Source organism: Myotis yumanensis, unplaced genomic scaffold, assembly GCF_028538775.1.
Source record: "Myotis yumanensis isolate MYYU_CA2020_CCGP unplaced genomic scaffold, mMyoYum1.0.hap1 SCAF_17, whole genome shotgun sequence".
NCBI classification, from domain to species: Eukaryota; Metazoa; Chordata; class Mammalia; order Chiroptera; family Vespertilionidae; genus Myotis; species Myotis yumanensis.
Genome location: NW_027223768.1, coordinates 33,774,554 through 33,801,053, shown reverse-complemented (window position 1 = coordinate 33,801,053; position 26,500 = coordinate 33,774,554). Strand labels below are relative to the sequence as shown.

The 26,500-nt window shown below is 41.4% G+C and overlaps 1 protein-coding gene across 9 annotated transcripts in view; it reads left to right on the top strand.

The window, feature by feature from the left end:
- The window catches only part of SRGAP2 (SLIT-ROBO Rho GTPase activating protein 2), a 242,908-nt gene that overhangs the window by 105,660 nt on the left and 110,748 nt on the right, over window positions 1-26,500 (top strand). For all 9 annotated transcript variants that reach the window (XM_070396818.1, XM_070396815.1, XM_070396817.1 and 6 more), the window contains exon 4: window positions 26,186-26,348. In XM_070396818.1, the coding sequence (XP_070252919.1) occupies window positions 26,186-26,348 (163 nt within the window). The remainder of the gene's footprint in view (window positions 1-26,185; window positions 26,349-26,500) is intronic.

Below are 26,500 nucleotides of genomic sequence, written 5' to 3'. Positions count from 1 at the left end.
TCCAGGCAACATCCCACTTTTATACATAATGTACAGAAAAGTCAGATGGTTGAATGTCAAAGCACAGTTTTAGGTGGAGTAAGTGGGTTCTGTTGCTCTAAGTATTTATGTGAAATTCTGAATCATACATACCTCACCTGATGTACTTTTAGGGTTTTGTACCTGGTCTTTCTTTTTGCCACACTTAACCCATGTATGCTTCCCTAAGTCCAGTGAGCATCTGAAGAGTTGCTGATGATTTCTGTCTACCCTTGTCTTATTAATACAGTGATGAGAATTCTTCTCAGTGCAACACTAGTAATAGCACTTTCATTTTTCCAATTTCCACATCTCTGTGTTGCGAAAGGGAAGCAGGTACGCTGATGTTTGCACGCACAAGCATTCACTGCACAGAGACAACCCTGCTACTGAAACTGAAGTGGCACTTGGCAGGCAGCATCACCAAACTTGGACCACTTGTTAGCAACTGAAAAGTCAATATTTTTGGTCCAGGAAAGGCTTTTTAGACATGGCTTGGCTGTTTTGGTTAGGATAGAGCGTGTGCTACTATAATAGACCCCAAATAATAATGGCTTACACAAGATAGTGGTTGGTTTTTCTTGTGTAATAGTCTGGGAATTAGCCATTCAGGGCTGTGTCAGCCTCATCATTCCATCTTGAGAGTGTTGCCCTTGTCTGTATGATCCAAGATGGCTCACTGCCACCATGTCCCCATTCCAGCCAGTGGGAAAGGCAAAAGAGGGAGGGGGCAGGCACATCCTTACTCTTTAAATGTGCAATCTGGAAGTGGCACATACATTCCTTCATCTCACATCTTACTGGCCAGAACTTAGTCACGTGGTTATATTGAGCTGCAAGGGAGCTGAGAAGTATAGTTATTATTACAGTTGACCTGAAAATAAGAGTTTCTGTTAATATAGAAGAAGGGGAAACAGTGGTGGTGTGGGGTGGGACTATTAGCAGCCTCTGCCACATTGTCTGTGATGTGTAAGAGGGCAGATGTAGGAAAGACCATGGCCATGGCCACCATGTATTCAAAGTGCCATAAGTGCACAGAGAAGAGAGGTTTATTCAGGCTGGGGTCTGGGGAGGACTGTGTGGAGGTGAAGTTCAATGGATGGGAAATGAAAAAATAAGAGTACCAATGCTCAGTATTGGCCCTTTAAGCTTAACTCAGTTGAGACAATGCAAAAGTTGTAGAGAGGATAAAAAGATGGTGGAGGAAGAATTTGGACAGAGAAAACAGTGTTGATAACAATTGGGAAAGACAAGGCTGGTAGGTAACTTGTCTGTTTGAGAAAAGAAAGAAATAATAAATGCAATAGTGAAATAAGTCTTGAAAAATTGTGAGGGACCAGTTATAGTGGTCCATGAATGCTAGGTGTCAGGGTTTAGGGTCTACTCAGTATGCATGGGGGAGCCATTGATAGTTTTTGAGTAAGGAACATAATTATGGCTGTGCTTTGGAAAGGTAACTATGGCAACAGCACATAGGATCAATTGGAGCAGGGACACAGAAGGAGACCTGTTAAACGGAGGGTCTGGCAGTTGGCCTAAGGTTAATGAAGGCCTAAACTGAAGTTGTGCCCTTGGAAATAGGAAAGTGGACCAGATGTAAGGGCAAGGAGCAAGTGAAGTCAAAGAAGCTGGGACAGAAAAAGGGTTGTGGGTTTCCAGGGTCTCTGGAGTGGCAGTTGTACTGTATTTTCATTCACCGGTGAAGAGTAGCCTGGGTTTTGCTGACTCGCTGGCGGGTCCCTAGAATAGTTCATTCTCTGCCCAGAGCATCTCAGCGGGCACTCGTCACCTCCCCCGGAGCTGTAGCAGCTGTTGGCTCAGCAATGCCATGAATTTGTCTCCCTGTGCTGCCAGGAGAGCAGCTGCCAGCAGCAGCTCGGGACAGACACATCTCAGGAACATGGAAACTATTCAACTTGGGATGGGGTAGGGTGGCCAGGGCCGAAGTCGGTCCGCATGGATTTGCCCCACCCTTTTCCAGGCCAGTTTTCACCCTGGCTAGATTTCAGCCTCTTACACTGGCTTAGGTTGGGTGTTCTGTAACAGTTTTTAAAAAATCATTTTTTATTTTTCAATTACAGTTGACATGCAATATTATGTTAGTTTCAGGTGTACACCCCAGTGATTAGACATGATACATTTTACTAAGTGATCAATCATCCTTATAAGTCTCATGCCCATCAGACACCATACATAGTTATTAGAACATTATTGACTATATTCCCTATGCTGTATTTTATGAGCCCATGACTATTCTGTAAATACCAATTTGTACTTCTTAATCCCTTCATCTTTCCCATCCATTTCCCCTGTCCCCCAAGTGACTTCGTTTAGGGACACATGTTGCTGAACTGTTTTTTTCCCTCTTCTTTTGGACAATTTCTTAATGCTGGTAGCCATTACCCTGTCACTCTTTGGCTTTGCTTCCTATTCTGCTTTTCTCCTGCTCACTTTTTGTAATCTCCCAAGCATACACTGTGCTCAGTGCAGACACCCTCATTAAAGCAGACACTTCTCTGACCCCGCTGTGCAGTCTGACCCTGTGGTCCCATCACGCTCCTTCTCTTCCCCCTCCCCCATAAAAAGAGGGAGAGATGCTGCAGATAGAACTATAGCGATTATTTGATTCTACCTTATTCTGCTTTGTTTAAGATAGGTAATACGGCTTCCTCTATCCCTTTGAATTGTGGGAGGACCCTGTTAATATCTGAAATTCTATCTGCCTGGTTTGATTAAAAGCAGAAATAATATTATGTAAGGGTGGGAATTCTTCTTAGGGAAGATGTTCTTGCATTTTCTTTGGCTCCTTGAAGAGTATAAATGTATTCCTATATGTTGCTGAGTCTTTGATTATCTCTTTTAAGTGGAATCTGTGTTAATATTGCCCAGCAGGACTCTAATTGATAATGTGCTGGCTGTTTTTTACATAAATTACCTTTCAGTCATAGCTCACTTGGTTTTGATCTCCTCTTTTTAATAGCTCAGTGCTTTCTTTTATTTTGAGATTATTGTCTTTCTTTTCTGTTGAGTTTTTAGAGGAATATGCCTGCATTGCTCTCCTGCTGTGTTCCTTACAGAGACCTTATGCTACTTTATAACCCTCTGCCAACATCTTTTCTTTCTTACAGCTTTTCCTTCTCAACAACAATTTTTTGAAGATGTTAAAGCTATTATTGTTCTTGACTCTAAGAGGAGAGAGATCCAGAGAAGTAGAAGTGGTGGTTCTTTCTCACATCAATTTATAATCTAGTCAGAGATAAATTATACCTAAATGCATAAAACAGATCTTCAGTATAAGGCAATATATGATAAGTACCAAGTGTGTGCTACAGAAAGGTATGGTTAGGAAACTTTTAGGGTGGAAATGGAATTTGAATCAAACTGAAAAAAATGAATAGGATTTTGAAAGATGGAGAGAGAGGGAATGCTATAAGCAAGAAGGGCACAGCAGGAAGAAAGTACAAAACACCTTTAGGGTACAGGGAGTAGACTGGTTTGGCTGACATACAAGTGTATATGGAGAAATTGGACAAAGGTAGATAGGATCATGCTTTGGAGGGCCTTGAGTCTTGTCTAAGAGATTTGGCTCTAAGAATAGACACTGGAAACGGAAACCACTGAAGATCTGAACAGCTAATGTCCAAGTGGAGGTATGAACTCTGCTTAAGGAAGATTAACCTTAACCTTAGGGTCATAATTTGCTAAATGACAAGAAACTTGATTCATTGAAACCAGTTGCCACAGTAGATAAAGATCTAAATTAGGGCGGGATGGTAGGAATGAAAAGAATAGAAATCGATCCTTCAGTCCATTTAGCAAATATGTACTGTGCTCTTACCATGTGCCAGACACATGCCACACAAGACAGATTCCGCCCCCTGCGCTCCTGGAGCTTATAGTCTAGAGACAGATGGAAAACACCTGGTGCAGGAAGAATCTACAGGACTTGCTGACTGATGGGATTCAGGTTTCAAATGAGCTTGGAAGCAGGAAAGAAAGAAGGCTGTGAAGTTTCTTTTGGACTTGGGCGCCTGGTAGATTAATGGTGCCTTTAGTAGAAATACTGAAGTTAGGAGAATGAGTTGTTTTTGAAGGGTTAGACTATGAGAAATTTGGTTTTGGAGTGTTAAGTTTAAGTTATTGGAAAGATACTGAGGCTGAAATTTTCAATAATTGACAAAAAATGAATGGCTGTATTCAGGACTAGAGATCTGATCTGTGTTCAGGGCTCAAGTCTGGGCTGTTGGTAGAGATTTGGGCCTGTTCATAGAGAAGTGATGGTTGAGGCTGTAGAAATGTTTGCTTTCCAACAGTAAGGGAAAAGGGAGACATTCTTTGTATTGTCTGTGGTACTCAGATTGCAGAGAGTGAGAAGGGATTTAAAAGATACATTTATTTGTGCATTCATTCAGTATACATTTGGGGGATTTAATCATGTACTAGGGCATTGAGCTAAATACTGGGGATAGGAATAAGACAGTATCCTATTCTCACTGATGTTAAATTAGCAATCTGTTAAGAAGATACACATGGGCCCAGCTGGCATGGCTCAGTGGTTGAGTGTCGACCTATGAACCAGGAGGTCATGGTTCGGTTCCTGTTCAGGGCACTTGCCCGGGTTGCGGGCTCTATCTCCAGTGTGAGGTGTGCAGGAGGCAACCAATCAGTAATTCTCTCTCATCATTTATGTTTCTCTCTCCCTCTCCCTTCCTCTCTGAAATCAGTAAAAAAAATATATTTAAAAAACAAAACAAAAAGAAGATACACATGGAAAGTAAACCTGCTTATTGGGCTAGTTATGAGTTGTGTAACTATTGGAAGGGATGTGAGGGAGCAGGACCTAGGTATCTCAGGAATCTGGTAGATGTTTAACCTGTAATACTCCTTTCAATGGGAGGTTAGGTACACACTTAATTAGAGAGACATTCTTGTAGAGTCCATGTTCTTGGCCTTGGGCCCAATATTTGAATGTGCGCAGAATCTGCAGTTATGTCACCTATTGCCGATGGATTTTTCCGCTCAAGCTGAGCTCAGACTTGTTTATCAGTCTCACAGGATAGAACTGCATTGAAAAATGTAATCAAATGGCCATGGAGCATGTTATAGCTGTGATTGCAAATCAAAAAAGGGTGGAGGACCACAAAGTTCCTCTTTGAGTATGGGGTGACTTTGAGAAGGGAAGTAGGAGGAAGGATGAAGCTGCCAGAAGGGAGAACCCCTTACTTCCTGGGACCAGTGTGTCACTGATTCATTTTGGACATATCTGGGAGCTATTTGTTCCTTTAGGGAAGGTTTTGCCCAGATGTAGCATCTGGTGTTGAGCAAGGGTTGGTTTCCTTTTGGCATGGCTCACGCTGTAATTCTTTAGAAGCTAACAAAAGACCCCTGGGTGACCTTTTCACTTGCCCAGTCCATATAGAACCTTAGGTGGCGGTTGGGTCCCATTTAGAAAATTGGGAGGTTTCTTCACACATGGATGAAAGCAGGATAGAAGAGACACCAGAAGGCAGTTTAGGAGATCAGCAAGACAGAGTGGTGGTCAGTCTTTGGAACAGAGAAAGAATTATTTTGAAAGCAATTTGGGAGCTTTAATTTAGTAGAAAAAGCTACTAGCCTGCCGAAACCGGTTTGGCTCAGTGGATAGAGCGTCAGCCTGTGGACTGAAAGGTCCCAGGTTCGATTCCGGTCAAGGGCATGTACCTGGGTTGCGGGCACATCCCCAGTAGGGAGTGTGCAGGAGGCAGCTGATCGATGTTTCTCTCTCATCGATGTTTCTAACTCTCTATCTCTCTCCCTTCCTCTCTGTAAAAAATCAATAAAATATATTTTTAAAAAAAAAAGCTAAGAGCCTTAATCTAGACAAATTTGGATCTGAACCCTGTCTTTCCCGCTTATAGCTGTGTGACGTGGAGCAACCTTGTTTAGCTTCAGCTTTCTCATCTAAGAAATGTGGAGAATAATGCTTGCCCTGAAGAGTTGTTTTAGGGATTAGATATAATACAGAGTGGGGCAAAGTCGGTTTACAGTTGTGAGTATGCAAAACACAGAGTTTATTCTTTTTTCAATTCATTTTTTTAGAGACAGAGGAAGGGAGAGGAAGGAAGGAAGAGAGAGAGAGAGAGAGAGAGAGAGAGAGAGAAACAGAAACCTTGATGTGAGAGTAAAACATCAGTCAGCTGCTTCCTGCACGCCCCCTACTGGGGATTGAGTCCACAACCTGGGCATGTGCCCTGACTGGGAACCAAACTGGTGCAGGGGTTGATGCCCAACCAACTGAGCCACACTGGCCAGGGCCGGAGTTAACTCTTATATTATTATTCATTAATTATTGTATTATTTTCCATATGAACAACTGTAAACCTACTTTTGCCCACCCTGTATATATAAAGCACTAGCGTAGTGTCCACAACTTACTAGACATTACCAAAAAAAATGGAATACTATATGGCTATAAAAAAGAAGGAACTTTTACCCTTTGTAATGGCATGGAGGGACCTGGAGAGTATTATACTACATGAATTAAGCCAGTCAGAGAAAGACAAATACCATATGATCTCACTTATATGTGGAATCCAACGAACAAAATAAACTGATGAAAATAGACCCAGAGGCGTGGATACATAGAATAGACTGACACATCTCAGAGGGGAAGGTGGTGGTGGGGGGTGCGGACTGAATAAAAGAAGGTAAAAAGATTAGTCAAAGAACATATATGATAGCCCATGGTGTCAACAATAAAAAAAATAGAAAAAGTATAAAAAGAGTAGGGAGGTGGCTGATGTAATTATCACCATGAAAGAAGGAGAATAGTATGAGCGTTAAGATCCCAGGTTCTGGAACTAGATTCCCTGTGATTGTAATCCTGGATTTTCCACTTACCAGCTGTGTGATTTTTAGATGAAGGTTCTTAGTTTCCTCATTTGTATATTGTGGATAATAATACTAGCTACTTTGTGGAGTTGTTATGCTGATTAAGTAAATTAATATCTCTGAAGCCCTTTGCACGGTGCTTAGCACATAGTAAGTGTAAATAGCAGTTACTACTATTCTTGGTAAAAACTTGGTAGATTAGATTTACTATTTATTCCCTGTGCAGAGTTAAGCATTCTTAAGCCTGGCCCTAGGTAATATGTCAATCTTCATTTTCTTCAGCAATCCCTGAGGGCTCTCTTGAATGACAAACTCTTCCTCCATCCAGATTTTTGTAATATGGCTGCACTGGGCAGGAAATACGCAATTATGTGACTCTATATAATTGTATGTCCAGTTCCTATAAAAACCTCAGCAATTGTATGTTTTGTCTTATAGGGTGTCATATTTACAAGGTGTCATGAACTACCTTGATCCAGGTAGTTAACCCTGGCGTGCTACTTTTAGATCCTGGCTTATAATCATCAAGAGGAGGAAATTAGTCTTAGAATTTTCTTATCTTCACGGAGTCAATATTCAGCGCTAATTGCCAAATCATTGGGATTCCATGAAGACAGAGTGTTGAGCCCCCTGGTCCCATTTGCAGTCTGGGTGAATGAAGAATGCCAGTCCTGTTCAGTCTTCTGGAGTGGCCACAATCCAGACCAGCAGGCCAGGGCAGTACAAACCTCAGTCAGGGCCATAGCAGACTGTGGTTTACTGGGTCGTTTGTCTCATGAGGCCAAAAGAAGCTCCCACGCTTCTGCCTAAATGGCTTCCCATCATCCTTTTAGAGCGCAGAGTGATGGGCGGCAGGGCAGGAGCAAAACACGCTTATCTGAGCCGTGGGGAGGATGTTGGAGACTGCTGAGAGCTTCCTGTGTCTCCTGGGCACGGCCATGGGAATGCCAGCAGGACACACCACATGATTGCGGGTTGCTGGAGCACAGACCCTGGTGATCCTGTCCCTAACAACAGTTCTGGGGTGCAGGGGAGTTTTAGTATTCAATTTCTTCGCTTTCTAAGCCCTATAATAATTGCATAGTAGAGACAGGAAGCAATATGTGGCCGATTTGCAGGCTCTTTAATTCTCAGGAATTCACAGCCAATTAAATGAATTGACTTTGATCCAGTTCTCTTTTAAAGGCAAAAGCCATGTCATCTTTATTGGGAGCTAACTGTGTTAAGTGGAAGGGTTTATAAGATAAGAAGAAAAGACAGTCTCTTTCATAAGGACTTTCATAATTGAAATGGGGGAAATCAGACTGAGAGAGAATGAGAACACATGTGCGCATGGGCACATGAGTCTAAAAATAGGACCCCATTTCAGGCAGTTTCCAGTAGTCACTAGGAAGGGAGACGTAGGAGGAGTACTGGGGAGGGACTCGTACTGGGCTCAGCCAGGGAAAGGTAAAAGCACAGTTATATTCTCAATTAGTTTTGGTCCCAAGTTAATTGAAGTAAAGACTTTAATATCTAATTCCTGTGCGCACTGAAGTATCGCGCTGTGAAGAGAAACAGTCATATCGGAAGAGCTCGGTGTTAATGAAGGATTTAGAGAGAATCAGAAAAAACTAGGGCTTGGATTTTTTCAGAGTTGAGAAAGGATCATCCTTTCTTGCTACCTCCTGCCCATAAACACCCCTACTGATCATTGGCTCATTGCCCCTGGGGTTTTAGATTCAGGGAGGATCAATGAGCACAGCTCTGACTTTTAACGTATCTCAGCTACAGCTGGTTAAAGAACCAGGATTAGAAAATGAATCGAACAAACTAGGATTATCTTTAACAGTAGGATGCTGAGTTGTGTTTGCAGATTTCTGCTTAAGCAGTTGGGACAGGGCATCCTTGCATGAAATTCAGACATCCCTCCCTGGCAGCCTCCCTGTTAAAGTAGAGGTTGCAGAACAAGTCTGGCAGCTCTTAGTCTGAACCCTTGTAAACAACAGATGTTCACAACTAAGTTCTGCGGGTGAGGACGGGGGTTTCTGTTGATGCCTAAAATTTTCTTAAAAATTTATAGGTGGCATGTTGAGGATTTAGCAAAAAGGAGGAAGTTGTACAGAATTGATTCTGCAGTGGTATAGGTGGAGCTGATACTTCAGACAGTTCCTTTGACAAAGCACAGGGTATTGAGTGAACTCTGAATAAGCAGCAAGTGAACCCAGGAAGCAGGCACAATTAAGAAAGGTTTGGCTTCTTGGTGTGTTGACTTTCTGCCCTCCTCCCGTTCCCCTTCTTATACACAGACTGATTTGTTGACCTGCCCCACGCCCACGCCTCTGTTTTCTCTGGTCACGGGTGGAAATGAGTGCTCTTCCCTACCAGACTCCTGCATACACATGCATACTGGTACTCAGGCAGGTTTACTGTCCAGTCTCTTCTATTAGCTCCTTTTGCAGCCATTCGGGTTCTTACAATACAAGGATTAAATGGTATTGTTAGGGGCTTTGTCTTGGATGCTAACCTTATTCTTGTACATTCTCAATGTTGATTTTGCCAGGTCTCCGATCATTAATTGGAGGTGGGTGAAGATAATGTAGCTTATAAAGAATTCAATGCTGCCTCTTTTTTATCCCCACCCCACCCAGCCCCCAAACACACATACACACTGAGTTTTCAGCCAGATGATGGATGCTTAGGAAACCTCTTTTACAGCATAGTTTGGGGAAGTCATATGGAAAAAATAAACCTATAATACCTCTTTCGCAGGATTTCTTGGTACGAAATTAAAGAAGGACTTTAATCAAATGAAAAAAGTAATTTATTGGGGAACTGGGCCTATTTATCAGAAAGAATTGTCTTGAAAAATCTCTGATGAGATCACTCGTTATTTGGGGGGCTAACAACAACCTTCTGCTATTATTTTTTTCTGAAAAACAAGTCCACTCCTGGTCCTCTTGTGCGTTAGCATAGAAACTTTGGGTAAATACCACTCCTGGTATGTGAGGTTTACTTGTTCTTTCAGCAAATATTTATTTAGCACTTATTCTATACCAAGAGGCTGTGCCCTTAGTGTGGAATTAAATTTCACTTAATTCCTAAATTAAATAAACAGAGAAGAATAAACCACTATCTAGCTCATGGAGGTTATCATTTAATGTGAAATATTTTAAGGTTGTATATGTGTGTATGTATGTATGTATGTGCATGTATGTGTTCTGACAAGATGTGGAGTTCAAGGTTGAGGAGCTAGAATTGTTGAGTGGCCCTTTTAGTTCCCTATAATATATGTGATTCATTAATAAACACTTGGCTCCATCTTCCTTATCAACAGTGACTAACATGTCTGGTAGGTGCTAGGGACACAGAGATGTATGGGACACAGCCTCTGACTTTAGGAGGTTCTTTGTGTCATGTGGAAGACAGGAGGTTTAGATGAAAAAAGTTAGCATAGAATAGCATATATTTATTGCCAAAGAAAAGATTGAAGAAATGTTTAATTTTTATTTTCTTCCAGAAGAGGATCTTAAAAATTTTTTTGACATTATTTCAGACAAGAAAGTTACAAAAATAGTACAGAGATTTCCTGTGTGCCATTTACCCAGATTGCCCCAAAATATTACCATATTACTACACTTACTTTATACTTCTCTCTCACCATACACAACTCATGCATGTACATATTTTCTTTTTGTAAGACACTTGAGCATAAGTTGCAGACATAAAGCCCCTTTACCTCTACCTACTTCAATGTGAACTTATTAAAAACCAGAGGCCTGGTGCACGAAATTCATGCTCTTGGAGGAGGGGAGTCCCTTAGCCTGGCCTGCGCCCTCTCGCAGTCCGGGAGCTCTCAGAAGATGTCCGACTGATGGCTAGCCAGCAGTTAGACATCCTTAGCGCTGCTGCAGGGGCGGGAGAGGCTCCTGCCACCGTCGCTACCATCTCCAGCTGTGAGCCCAGCTTCTGGCTGAGCCGTATTCCCCCTTTGGGAGTGCACTGACCACCAGGGGGCAGCTCCTGCATTGAACGTCTGCCCCCTGGTGGTCAGTGTGCATCATAGCAACCGCTCGTTCTGCCGTGCAGCCAAAACTGGCTCTCCCACATCCCCCAAGGGGTCCCAGATTGCGAGAGGGCGCAGACCAGGCCCAGGGACCCTACCGGCTGAACCCCAGCAGCAAACTAACCTACCGGTTGTAGAGTCTGCCCCTTGGTGGTCAGTGCACGTCATAGCAAGCGGTTGAGCAGCCTTGGCATATCATTAGCATATTACATTTTAGGTTGACCAGCAGACCGAACAACTGGACACTTAGCATATTAGGGTTTTATTATATAAGATAAATTGGTTGCTCTCTGACATAATGATAGTATAGTTATCAAAATCAAGGTATAAATATCGATACAATAATATATAATCCACAGACATTCACATTTACTATTTGTTTCAAAATTTTCCTTTTTGGCAAAAGAAAGTCCAAGATTATGTGTTTCATCCAGTTGTCTTGTCTCTTTAGTTTCCTTTCATGTGGAATGGTTTCCAAGTCTTTCTTTATATTTCATGGCATTGACATTTTTGGAGAGCATTCAGCCCAGTTATTTTGTAGATTATCCCTTAATTTGAAATTTCTGATAATGTCTGATTTCTTTTAATTTCAATATTTTATTTATGCCCCAAACAGAATTTATTATTTTTCAACATTCTGGCTTTAAAGAAGCTAGCTTATCTTCAATATTTTCATATGCTCTTCTTCATTTAGCTCATTTTAAGTTAGATGATTACCATGTTTGATATATTTTCTCAGGAACTACTAGTGATGAATATATTATTTTTGAAATTACTTGTAGCTTATTAAAATGTTCTTTGCTTAACCTATTTATGAAGCGATTTAAAAATAAATAAAATAAAGAGAGCTTCAAAAAAAATCAAGGGAACTTCCTAATTTGTCATGTGATTGTAGCAAGCAAGAATCCGTGAAGCTGGTTTAGAAGATCAATACCTCATGGTGTATTTTTAAGTTAAATGTGTTGGGGTTACATTTTTAACTAACATTATGTAAATTTCAGGTGTGATAATTTCTTTACAATTAGATTCAGGTTATGTGCTTTGGGCAGGAATGCCATAGAAATGATGTCCTATTCTTCTCAGGGCATCATATCAGGAGCCCCTTGCTGATTATTAATCCCATTACTAGTGATGTTACTTTTGATCATTAGGTTAAAGTGGTATCTGCCAGAGTTTTCTACCATAAAGTTATACTAATTTATGCTTTGTAATTAATGCATATACATTGGGAGATACTTTTTTAGACCCTGTAAAATTTGTGTAATTCTCACAACCTTACACCCACTCGTTTTAGCATTAATTGATAATCCTTGCTTGAATCAGTAATTATGATGGATACCACATGATAGTTTTTCCAGTTTCTGTCATTCCTTCTACACTTATCGGTTGGGATTCTATTGTAAAGAAGAGCTTTTCTGTCTCCATATAGATGTTTGGTTGTTTGTTTATATCAACGTGGACTCATAGATTCTGATCGTATTCAACAGATTATAATCCTTTACTATCTTTATTTATTTTAATGTTTACATTATCACAGATTTGGCTAGTGGACTCCCTTCAAGATGGTTCCTGTGTCCTTGCTCTGAGTATTTCCTTTCCTTCTTGCACAACAAGATGTCCCAGGCCCATCTTGTACTTTCCTTGCTTCAGCTCTGGAGCCATTTCTTCAAGGACCCCTGGTTCCTTTTAATGGGCAATGGTATTTAGAAACTATGGACACTAAGTATACTCTTTGTTATCAGAGTAGCATTGTTTTTATAGTGCTGCTCAGCAGACAAAAGTAGTAATTAGGTGTAAATATTTGCACCCACATATACTTGCATACTTCTTCATCCACTTCTCTATATCCGTATCTCTATTAAAGCCCATGAGTTCACACTGATTTTTTCAATTCCAATTCAACACCATATGTCGTCTTCTGTTTTCTCCCCTTTCCATATTTTTATTTTTGTTCTCTGGACAGTGAGAAGCTGGCACCCATTATTTATAATACGTTTATTTAATTGCTCAGTCCTAGATGCACACAAAGTAGTTCCAGAATTCCAAGCTCATGCATCTGAAAAAGAAGACTTATAACTAAATTTCATTACTAGTTTAGAGTTCTTTTTCTTTTCAGCCTTGATGACTAAAACCTGGTATTCAAAAGTTAGTTGTTAGGCCCTTCTCCTCCAACCCCAGACCTTCAATGTGGTTATAGTATTTGTTTGAAATATAATTTGGTTTATTTATTTGTTTGGATTTAATTTTTTCCCCTTCAGAATGAGGTCTTGATTGACATTTCTAACTGCCGGATCTTTCCTCCTTTTTAAAAATATTTTTATTTAATTTATTGGGGTGGCATTGGTTAATAAAATTATATAGGTTTTAAGTGTATCATCTGTATATTGTACTAGAGGCCCGATGCACGAAATTCTTGCAAGAGTAGCCCTTCCTTCCCCAGCTGCCAGCACCGGCTTCCCTCTGGCAACATGGATCCGGGCTTCCCTTGCAGCCCCAGCTTTGTCCCTAGGTTGTCTGGAAAGATGTCCGGTCTAATTAGCATATTACGCTTTTATTATATAGATTGTGCATTCACCACCCACAATCAAGTCTTCTTTCATCACCATTTATCCCCCCTTTACCCTCTTCTACCTCTCCTCCCCCATTTCTCTCTAGTAAACACTGCACCATTTCCTGTGTCTATGAGGATTTGTTGTTTGCTTAATCTCTTCACTTTTTTCACCCAGCCTCCCAGCCCCCTGCCCTCTGACAGCTGTGAAGTAAATTTTACCTTTTGGGACAGCATGGATGGACCTGGAGAGTATTATGTTCAGTGAAATAAGCCAGTCAGACAAAGACAGATACCATATGATTTCACTTATATGTGCAATCTAATGAACAAAATAAACAAACAAAATAGACTCATAGATCGAAATCTTTTCTCTTGCCTAGAGACTGCGCAGTCCCAGGAGAAGTGAGAGTCCTGCCTCTCCATAGGTTATGGGAAGTCACTGATTGGGCTGTAGGCCAGACAAAGAGCGTACACCAAGGAATGTCCCTTCCTGGGCCTGCCGAGACTCTGGGAAAGCCGCCTTATGGGTTGGGGCCCTTGTCGCTTTTTCCTAATATGACTCCTCTCACGTTCTCTCTGTCATTCTCCATGATCACCTCTCTTGCACTAAGGGAACTGAGAATCTGGCTTCCAACTCAGTGCTAGGCTATGATTGTGAATGAAGATGGCTTACCCAGCAGTTCATGTAATATGCTTGGTGTAGGATCTTTGGATGATCTTGATCTCGTTCCTCAGAGGTGAAGCCTCCTGGCATTGCTCATTGACACCCAAACACGCAGGACTCTTTGCTCTGTTGCTGTGCTCCCAGTTCGGATGCCCCTGCTCTTTCTCCTGTTTGCCTTTCTTCACTGAGATGTTTTGGCCTCTCTACTAGCTCTTTTGCATCAGTTCTGATCTGACTGATTTCTCCCCTGTCTCTAGGGATGGCTTCCAGATTCCCCTTCCTCTGTCCTGTTTAACCCTCTTCCTCCATTTCCCACACACTCATTTTATTTTTCTCCTTCCTCAAGACACATCTAACATGGTCAGTGCTGCTGGTTCCAGCTGTTCTGAATCTTGCCTGCGGCTTAAGTTCAAAAACAGATGGACCCAAAGCATCCTCGATGCTGTGCCAATTTCCACCACATGAAAACAAATTACTAAAAAGCATCAGGAAATATTAGAATAGATTTGAGGTTGAATTCTCCGTCTTCTCAGTGGTCCTCCCTGCCCTACTCCTCCATGCCCCCCCTGCTTCCTCTCCTCATTATACCTGGCCCTTTTTCCATCTCTTCTTTCTTTGTATGCCTCATATGACAAAGGCTGATTTCTAAAACCTTTGCTCCCATTGTCACCCTCTGTATATGCAGATGGGTTTAACCATTGGGATGAGAATGTTGATAATCAAGCTAGGTTGTTGCTCTTTTTCTAATTGTGCCCTTTTTAAATCTTTCATCAAGGGCTAAGGAATTTCTGTCCTTTGATCATATAGAGAAGGCAAGGCTGGGGTCTCTGTATCTGTAAATGTAGATACATTGACAGGTCAAAGGTTACCAACTTGGGAATAAAATATGTTTCTCTATGACTTTATCAATAGGGGTGCAAAAAGGTGCCAGTCCCACAGCCGACCCTTGCATGTAGACAGGGAGCGTGTTCCTTGGAAAGCAGTAACATTGTGCCCATACCACCATCGCTCTCAGAACACTCATTTTTGAAATTTGCTTATAGTTTTCTCCCAATGTTCTGTAGAACACTATTTAACTTTAACATTTCTAGTTGCGCTGAAATATAAGAAAAAGAATCAGCATGGTGGGGCCACTTACCTTACAGGTACAGCACACAGACACTGACAGTTATTTATAGAACGCATCAGGAGAAAGTTGTTAGCATAGTCCAGTAATTATGAAGTGCCCATGTGACCTGAGTACTAGACACTGTAGGAACTATCTTCAAGAGAAGACCGGGTGGGGGGGGGCTTCCTGAAGTTCAGGGACCCCTGACTCATGCAAATTATGGTGTTTATGTAGAAAACTTCTCCCTTCCTCCTGCCCTCCTTAACCTCCCCTCTCCTCCTGTTCTTTCTCTTTCTTTTTGTGAGAAGAATATTTGGAAGAAAATCCTCAGATTCTCAAAATGGTCTGGGGTATGTAATCATCCTCCAAAATATTTTATAAACAATATTTTATGTTGCAAGTGGGAATACATGCACAGAGATATATATGTATATCTTAAAACAAATAACTGAGAACAATATTTTTGCAAAAGAATACCTATACATCTTTCCTCTGTGATGTACTGATACATATATTTTTTTCAGGTTCTTTTTTTTTCTTTATTGATTAAGGTATTACATATGTGTCCTTATCCTCCCATTGCCCCCCTCACCCCCTGGTGTCTGTGTCCATTGGTTAGGCTTATATACATGCATACAAGTCCTTTGGTTGCTCTCTTTCCCTTACCTCCGCCCTCCCCTACCTTCCCTCTGAGGTTTGACGGTCTGATCGGTGCTTCTCTGTCTCTGGATCTATTTTTGTTCATCAGTTTATGTTGTTCAATATATTCCACAAATGAGTGAGATCATATGATATTTATCTTTCTCTGACTGGCTTATTTCGCTTAGCATAATGCTCTCCAGTTCCATCCATGCTGTTGCAAATGGTAGACGTTCCTTCTTTTTTATAGTGGCATAGTATTTTCGCAAAAGAATACCTATAGATCTTTACTCTATGTGATGTACTGATATTTCTTTTAAATATATTTTTATTGATTTCAGAGAGGAAGGAAGAGGGAGAGAAAGAAGAAGAAACATCAATGCTGAGAGAGAATAATTGATCGGCTGCCTCCTGCATGCCCCACACTGGGGATCAAGTCCAGAACCTGGGGCATGTGCCCTGACCAGGAATCGAACCATGACCTCCTGGTTCATAGGTCAACACTCAACCATTGAGCCACGCCTGTCAGGCTGTACTGATATTTTCTACTTTGTTCTGTAATATTCTACTCCACTTGGTTTCATTTTGAGAAATGCTAGATGGTGAGTTGCTAAATTGATTTTTTTAAACCCCATTGTATTACACAATTTGAAAAACATTGCTTTAAAAGCATTGGTTCTTAAAATTCTGGTATGCCTAAAATTACCTGGGATGCATATTTAAAATGCAGATTTCTGAGCATCACTCCACCTCTAGAGAAATAGAATTAAAAAATATTTTTTATTGATTTGAGAGAGTGAAACATTGATTTGTTGTTGCCCTTATTTATGCACTCAGTTAATTCTTTCAAGTGCCTGAACTTGCAACCTTGGCATAACGGAATGATGCGCTAACCAACTGAGCTACCCCGCCAGGGCGAGATATAATTTTAAACAATTGCTTCAGGTGATTGTGATGCAAAGTGAATTGGGGTCCTGAAGACTCACATATAGAGAAACTACTCTCTTACAGACTTCGGAGCCTGGCTGTCCAAGGCTTCAGATCACTCACTGCTCGGAGATGGTTGATACTAGTAGGTATCATCTGAATCCACACAGAGAATCTTCCCGTTCCAGAATGACCCCAATTACCCATGCTCATCCCTTCATCTTGATATCCCTAATATTTGTTATGGTCCTTGTGAAAGCAGAGAAGGAGTTAACTGAGGCCACAGAACTGAAGGGTCATTTTACAAAGTGGCTGGGGTGTGGCCCAGCCCTCCAATAGGTGCCCAGAGCCAGTCCCAAATTAGAATGGGGTGGGATCAAGACTGCTTTTCTCATTTACTTGCCTTTCATGTGTAACCACAGGCTTTGTGTCAACATGCTTTCCGGTTAGACACCAGCAGTTTTGCTCCCTCTGAGTTCATGGACCCTTGGTGTTCCTGTTATGTGTTGTCTTAGAATAGCTCTGTGCTCTGAGCATTGTCCATTAACTCTTTCAGCACCAGGGCTTTATAGATGCTAAGGGCTCTTTGTTGAAATTGAGCTACAACCACAATGAAGTAAGAAAATGATTCCTGGCCAGGAGACCTGGGTTCTTGTCTTGCTACCCTACTATCTGTGTGAATTTAGGCTCCCTAAGCCTCAATTTTCTCACTTAGAAAATGAAAAGTTTAGCCCACGTGGTGTGATTCAGTGGTTGAGTGTCAACCTATGACCCAGGAAGTCATAGTTCCGGTCAGGGCTTGATCCCCAGTGGAGGGTGTGCAGGAGGCAGCCGATCAGTGATTCTCTCTCACCATTGATATTTCTAGATCTCTCCCCCTCTCCTTTCCTCTCTAAAATCAATTTAAAAATCTATATATATAAAAGCCAAGCTACCAGAATGACTGGTGGCTGTGACGCGCACTGCGGCAGCCAACCGGCCCAATCGGAGCCCCAATTGGCGCCCCCAACCTTCTGCTGCCCCTCCCCCCAGCCGGCCCCACCCCTGGTTGCCCCCCCATCAGTGGCAGGGCCAGCCAGCCAACCTCCTGCATCCCCTCCCAGCCACTGGCCCGGCCCAATCGGCCCCCATCAGGGTGGGCGGCCAGACCCCACCCGTACACAAATTCGTGCACCAGGCCTCTAGTAAAAAAAATAATAAAATGACAAATTTGGTCTAGACTCTAAATCATCTTAAAATTAAAGTCCCTGTTAACCCTGCTGGCTCCGAAATTCTGTGATTCTATTTTTTGTTCCTTCCCGCTTTTCATTTTGCATTTTAAAAGTCTTCTCTTTATAGCCTGTCCTAGGTTGTGCACAGGAGATTCACTGAGTTTGGTAATTTCCAGAGAACCAGATAAGTTAAAAGCAATATTTAGTGCACTTATGAAGTATGAAATGTATAAAGCAAGTTGATTACAAACTTGAATAATAAGGCCTGGGAATTTGGGGACATGTTTGTCTTTTTAGCCATTCCTCTCTAACAACTTGTCCTTTTTTTTTTTGATGGGTGTAAATACATTGTGTGGACTGTCAAGTAATAATAACGGTTATAATAATAGTAAATGATGGCGATATTGATTTGTAAGTGTAGGACCCTTAGTGTTTATGAAGTGTTTTTTTGTGGTCATCACTTTGGTTGATTTGGTCTTCATAGTATCCATATGAGTTAGGCAGGGAAGGTATGCGGTCTTCAGTTATCAGTTTAAGCACATGAAGAAGTACAGAGGCCCAGAGTGCATCTGTGATTTATCAAGGTTACTTGGCTAGTAAGTGGCAAAACTAAGACTAGTATGCATGGTTCAGGATGCTTTTCACAGAGGACCAACTTGCTGGGGTGGGTGCCATCATTCATCCAGATTCCTTACAGATCTGTAGAACTCAGTAACCTACTAACCTGGAAATTGACCAGGGCATCTCTTATTCTAACTCATTAACATTTTGCCAGAAAAGCATCAAAGTGGTTAATAATATGCTCTAATTTAGAACACATAAACCAATGGGGGTACAAATCCAGTCACTCAACAGCCACCCAGATACGTCCTGCAACAGTTGATTGGACAAGATTGATGGAGGCTGAAGATATTAACTATTCATTAAATGAATTGTCTTACTGTGCTCAACACTTACAGGATTTCTGTAATTATGGCATCTGTCATTAGTCAATGCTGATTAAGTTCCCACCCATTCTTGGTGATAGATGTTCATTGAATATTCCAACATATACCCTGTCCTCAAGAGACTCCCTTCTAGTAAGACAGAATAAATATCAAAGTGACACATGAGAAATGATAATGCAGCGGATCTGGTGACTATTTAGACTTCATCCCTTTTAGCTCTATCATTTTACAGAATCAAGTTATATTACTTTATTCCTCTTTTCTCATTGTTATCATGAACCATGTAAGGGAACTCATTGTACCGTTAACAGGTATATTCAGGAGGGGGTGGTCTGAATCTTAGGGATATCCTCTCTTCCAAGGTGGCTTGTTTCGTACTTGGCATGCTTAAGTACCATTTGCCAGGCAGGAGGAGTTGCTGGCTATAGATCAAACTACTCAGCTGGTGCCTGGTGCCAGGGAGCTGCATGCTCCCAAAGTAGTGGTTACTGCTTTGAAAATAAGTGTGTGAATTTCTGAGTGACGTCATTTCAGATTGGCACAGACAGGCATTTATTTCTCTAGCAAGAACTATCAGGGCTGCGCCAGACTGGCTATCAGTCATCTCCTAAGATTTCATTCATTTAAAAAATCTACTAACACACCTGTGTGTATTTTTTTCTCTGTATATTTGTCATGTGCTGTAATTATTTATGGGGTATCAGTCATACCTTTGTTATATCTTTTGCTCATGCTATGATGTTTTATTTTAATTAAGTGAATTAGTCAGCTGAAACCTTTTGATAATGATCACAGCCTACTTTGAGGGGTGTTTTGGGGGAAATTTTAATAAATAAATTTCTAGGCCCTTAGTTCTATAGATCATATAGGGGTAGAGGGCATAGTGCTTGTTCTCTAGCATTTAGATTGTACCCAGAGTACACAAGGAGAGTTAACTAGCCATTTTGTTTATATCTCCCTGTAGCTCTGAGAATGCTAGTGGCAAGACATGGCTGTAAACGAAGGGAAGGTTCCAGGTTGGCAGAAGTCATAGAGAGGGCTGGGTTTCACAATGGGCCATTCAAGCTAGTGTACACACAAGCATCAAGACCAGGATAAGGTGTAGGTTGTAGCCGACAGATAGTCTAGAGGCAGAAAAGTCATATCTCGGATCCAGGAGATCTGCAGACATGAGAGAAGCAGGTCAGAAACAAGAATGTTGTTCCCTTTATCCCTTTTGCCCAGAACAATGCCAGGTTCATAGATCTCAAGTGATTTGAAGAACCTCCAACCTTCTCTCCCTGCCAAGAACGTGGGGTGGGGTGGGGGTGGTTGAAGGGAAGACAAAGTCTCTTACCTGACATAAATTGATGGAGACATTTCTGGTTAGAGTCTACAGTGGCTCAGATTTGGGAACCACTCTCATTCCCTACCTAACCCAGAGGAATCTTGGTCCTGCCATCATTCAGGAAATGTCAGACACGGTGCTGACATTATTAAAATGTCAAACACGGAGCTGCTCCAGTTCTTAACTTCAAAGCAGATTCCTAAGCTCCCAGCTCTAGGACATGCCATTATCCTAAGGGTGTGTCTGGATTCCCTGGAACTAACCCAGAGCCACAAGAATTCCATTTCCATACAGCTCTTCCCCCAAACCTGATTATAGGGGACAACTTAGACTATTTTGAGTAAGGTGGGTACACCACTGCTTGAATCCTTTCTAATCATCTGTCCAGGCTACTGAAGACAATTTGTGGTATTAACTTGCCCCTGAAAACTTGAAAGCTCATTTCTCCATACATAGAATATACATTTTTGCCTTTAGCCCTTTTATCGTTCCATCTTAGAATTCTGATCTCATTGCTGGCAAAGCAGAAGCCTGAGCTGTGATAAGCCCAGAGACGTATGCTTGCCTGCTCCCTGCTCCCTGCCCGCCCGCCTGCCTGTCTTTGAAAGATGCCTTTAGGCTGCTTATGTACTAATGGGTCACACAACCAAGCAGCTACCATTACAGGAAGAATCTTTTCAAGTCACTTTCCACCTTGGAGACACCCCCCCCCCCCATCTCTTTTTTTAACACCTTCCCCAGCAAATCCAATCCATCCTCTGGCTTATCTGGGTCAGCAAAGGGTCTGATTTTATGCATGGCACTGTCGAACCATTAATCCGCTGCGGCTTTGCCTCTCCATCCCGCCCGTCTGCTTCTGTCAGCATCAGCAAAATGCATAATAGAGAAAATAAGCCAGGAAGCCTAATAACACTCATCTGAATAAAATAATCTCTTAGGCTGCGTCACTTCACTTCATTTTAATCAAGGTGCCAGGAAGGAATTTAGGTTTACAAATCCAGCCTGGGCCTTGTCACAAGTTCCCTGTCCAACCATCACTAAATGATCGCTTCTATTATGTATGTACCTTCTTCTTATCCTCCTTATGGTTGGATGCTCAATAACATATGCTGAATGGTGTCTTTAGCTCATTTTTATTTTATCTATCATCACATATATATGTCTTTTTAATCTTGTTTTTTAAATATATTTTTATTGATGTCAGAGAAGAAGGGAGAGAGAGAGAGAGAGAGAGAGAGAGAGAGAGAGAGATAAAAACATCAATGATGAGGGAGGATCATTGATTGGCTGCCTCCTGCACACCCCCAACTGGGGATCGAGCCTGCAACCCAGGCATGTGCCCTTGACTTGAATCGAACCTGGGACCCTTCAGTCTGCAGTCTGACGCTCTATCCACTGAGCCAAACCAGCTAGGGCTAGGTCTATTTTTTAAAATGAGAAACAATATTCTTAGATGTATTAGTACTAATATTTGCCATCTCTGTATTCAGACCAGCAGTGTTGAAAGGAATTCTGAGAAAGGGGGCTCAGCAGAAGTTGCTGAAGCGCCGGGTGCTGGCTCCCTGGGCTCCCTCTGGCTCCTTCCTGTGGGCCTCAGCTCACAGCCCCTGTGCGGGATGCAGGGCTGAGCAGTTCCACCTCAGGGGAAGGACAGTGGAAGATTAGATTCTGCTCTCCCATTCGCATCTCCCTCACGTCTTCCCGGAGACCACAGCTGCTTGGTTAATTGCCTGTTGCTGCTGTCTTATCCCGAACATTATTTGCCAAGGGCTGTTCGTTTTCAGCAGCACTCTTGGCCTTGGCCCAGGGCCGGGTGAGGAGCATGTTGGAAGATGATGAAAGCTGAGTCCTAGTTTGTTTGGAAATAAAAATAATAATTTTTTTTCACATTTGTATAGTGTTTTACTGTTGTAATTCTTTTGCATCCACCATCTCATGTGAGCCACGCAACAGACCTGTGAGGTGGGCAAGTCAGACAGACACTGTTGGCCCAAAGGGAAACAAACCTTCTTTACTAGAGGGAATACAGAAGCTCAAGCCACTCAGTGGTGCCAAGCTTGTGTCACACAGCCCATCTGCAGAGCTATGAGCATAGCAATTATTAATTAAATGGCACCTTAGGCCAGCAGAGCTTCTAGGGTCCTGCTTTGAAGATCTTTAGGGAGCTAGATGGACACAGATAGGGATGTGTCCATTTCACAGATGAGATCGCTGAAACCCAACAGAGGGAAGCGCAAAAAAAGGAAGTCTAATACGAGCCAACTTGGACTTTTATCGAGGTCTTCCCCCTAGATATTCGAGAGAAATCCCTTTGAGCATTGGTTGCCAAGTGTGTTGAACATCCATAAATAGTCTAAGTTGAAGAGAAAAACTGGGTGAATGTATTTGAAGCTAACGATTGAGCTGTGCAGGTTTATGTCTTTCAGTGCATGCTTAGTCGGCTTGTGACTTTCTGGTCTCCTTTGTTTGGACTCCAGAGTCATCTCCTCTCAAGTACAGTATGATGCTTTTTTGATCTTCCTCCTAAAAATTTTTTTTAAGCAAGAAAAACACTTCTGGATATTTTGTCTGCTTTTTAGGGATTAGTGTTTGAGGAGGTTTGCAGCTGTTCAGCACATTCCTAAGGGATGTAGACCTTTTTCTTTAAATGCCCAAGTATTACACAACCTAAGACTCTGGGGGCGGGGAAAGTAAAGAAACTGTACAAACAAACGATAGATGGAAAAGATATAAAGGCAAATTTCAATCTCCTAACCAAACGAAGTTCCCCTGGCTCCAGCAGCCCCAAATAAAATAAGGCTGCAAAGCTGCTAGAGCAGGAAACCACTCTAGCAGAACCTTAATAGGCTCCCCATGAAATCACGTCTCGGTGCCTCGCTTATTTTCCAGCCTGAAGTGTGTTTCATCTTTGTCCGTGTTGGCTGGGAAAATTGTCTCTACAGTGTATTTGTGTTTCTTCTACAGCATGCCTTTCCCCTCTCCTGCCCCACCACCTTCCCAAAATAAATAAATGAATTAATTAAAACACCTCAGTTGAAGGAGGAACCTAGTCTGAAAAAGCATACAAACTCAAAGAACCAAATACATTATATGAGAAACGGCAGTATTAGTAAAAGAGATGGGAACCCCTAAAAGAAAACAGTGTCTAATACTGTTTTTTAAAGCCACAGGTTCCTTTTTAAAAATAAAAATCTTGCATAAACCCCCATATATGCAACAGATTTACTAGTGTAAATCCACTTTTAAAGTGGAAATTTATAAAAAGCCCTTATTACAGAGTCTACCAGTGAGCACATGAGACTGTGTTTATGAACCCAAAATATTGATTGACATTGGGATTATGAATCAGAGTTGCAGTTTTATGTCAGTTTCAGCATCCAAGTTATTTCTGGTTCTGATTTGGGTTGCCCAATATCAAGAAACTACTGATTCACACAATTGGATTGTTTGAAATAGTTTTAAATTGATTTAGGTGCTTGAAAAATGATATTTTTTTAAATTAATATTACCTACCAACTATTCTCACTCACCTTCATAAATATTAACTGGATAATCCCTAAAATGTATAAGAAACATTCCAATTAATAATGAGATGGGATGATAATGAGCATGACTATTCTCACTACCCAACCATGGTCTATAGCAGTGATGGCAAACCTTTTGAGCTTGGCGTGTCAGCATTTTGAAAAACGCTAACTTAACTCTGGTGCCGTGTCACATATAGAAATTTTTTGATATTTGCAACCATAGTAAAACAAAGATTTATATTGTTGATATTTATTTTATATATTTAAATGCCATTTAACAAAGAAAAATCAACCAAAAAAATGAGTTCACGTGTCACCTCTGACACGCGTGTCATAGGTTCGCCATCACTGGTCTATAGCATGGGCTCCTGAGCCTTCTGTGGGATGTAGTTAAACTTGACCACTATGTATGAAGTTATATGCTCACCCAAACAGTTTTACTGAAGGAGGCACACAGGCTGGAATTAAAAGCTATTAGTACAGAGCAACATCCATTCCAACCAATAGCACATTGCTCAGAAGTTCAGATACACGCATGGATTCTTTATTCCCAAGTTTGTATATAGTGAGGTTCACCTGGCAGCCCATGAGACACTGTGATAATGCCTACTGCAGGGAACTGAAGCCAGAGTAGGATTGGCGTGATTATTTGTCAATAGTTTCCTCATAACAGAAATGGGAAAGCCCTTCTAAGTTGGATTCCATACTCTACAAATCACAGGTGCCTGGCACCCTCCAGCCCTGAATGGAGACACTGCTGACTAAGTCAAACCACACTCAAGCCACTTTTTTTTCTCTGAGAGTTGGACTGGAGGGACGGGTAAGGGAATAAATAGGAAAATGATTCTTTGAGGTGATTAAGCAGATTCTCTTTGCAATTATAAGGCTTTGGTTTTAATTTCAGAATTGCCACTTTTTAGCTACGTGACCTTGACCAAGATATTTAACCTTTCTTTTTAAAAAAAATATATTTTATTGATTTTTTACAGAGAGGAAGGGAGAGGGATAAAGAGTTAAAAACATCGATCAGCTGCCTCCTGCACACTCCCCACTGGGGATGTGTCCGCAACCAATATGTCCACAACATGCCTTTGACCGGAATCGAACCTGGGACCCTTGAGTCCGCAGGCTGACGCTCTATCCATAGAGCCAAACCGGTTAGGGTGATATTTAACCTTTCTTAGTCCAACTTTACTCTTCTGCTGAATGCAGTTAGTAACACCCATTTCACCAGGTTGTTGTAGGGTTCAAGTTATATAACATCAGCCATGGGGCCCAGCTATGTGCTAAATACATAGTAAGCCCTTGATAAATAGGACCACAAGCAACCCCTACTTTCTGTTTTTCTCCTTAAAGAGATCCAAGTTGCAGATGCAGAACTTTCTGTTGCTTTATTTAGTGCTGTAAACTGAGTAGAAAATAATTCTTTCAGATCACAATGCTTTCATTAGAAATGAGCATCTAGGTTTGGCACTTTACTGTTCCACTCAGGCTGTAGAAGTTGTAGAAATACATGTGTTCTGGGAATGATTGTACTCTAGGGTGTATGGGCCATGAGATAGTGGCTCAATCAGTGAAACCAAAGTTTGCTTAGATGTGTTCTATGGAACTGAAGAGTTTTTAGTGACTTTTTCATGGCAACTGCCTCTAATCTTGTATTCATGGAATTCTGCAATAGGTGTGTGGGCGTTTAGTCTGTATTGCTCTAATAATTTTTGTCTCTAGACAAAATCTCTAACTTTTTGTCTCTAACCCTAGATGCATACCAGATGACTTAGTGGCCAAGGGAATGGCCTTGGCGTGAGACAACCTAGAGCTTTTTCTAGTCAAACAACACAGAATTGTGGTTCTAGTCCCTGACTTTATCTTACTATATAGTGAGATATCTTACTATATAGCTGCATGATTCCTTCTTACTAGCTGTGGATAAATTTTCTACTCAGTAAAATGGAGATAATGGTAGTGTTTGTCCATTTAGCAAATTCATATATTTATGTTTTTGGTTTGTTTGTTTTTTTATAAGGAAATGATGGAGCTTAGATGAAATAATGCATATAAAACAGTCTCCCAAGGTCCTAGAACATAGTAGATATTCAACAGATAATCTTGCTTCTCCTCCTCCTTCTCTTCTTTCCTCTTCCTTCCCTCTCCTTATCATTATCCTCATTTTCTCCCTTTTCTCCATTGAGTTGTTAGGAAAACAGAACACGAGAGGTGCAGAGTGCAGGAAAAATAACGGTATTTCTGGCGTGGCTTTGATCACTGTGATTTTGTGATGTGGACTGTAGTTACAGATGTTGGTCCTGGTTGCTTACTAACAATGATTTTTTTTTCTTGCTGTTTCTCTGCAGGAAGGATCAGAATGTTCTCTCTCCAGTCAACTGCTGGAATCTCCTCTTAAACCAGGTGAAGCGGGAGAGCAGGGACCACACCACCCTGAGTGACATCTACTTGAATAACATCATTCCTCGATTTGTTCAAGTCAGCGAGGACTCAGGAAGACTCTTTAAAAAGGTATGTAGCTGTTTATAGTTATAAGCTAGTTGGGTGGAGCAATGACACAGTTTTGTAAATAAGAGAAAGAACATCTTATTGTCCCACGTATAAGACTCGAAATTGGTCATTCCATATCATATACTCATGGAGGCAGAATATTAAATTGACAT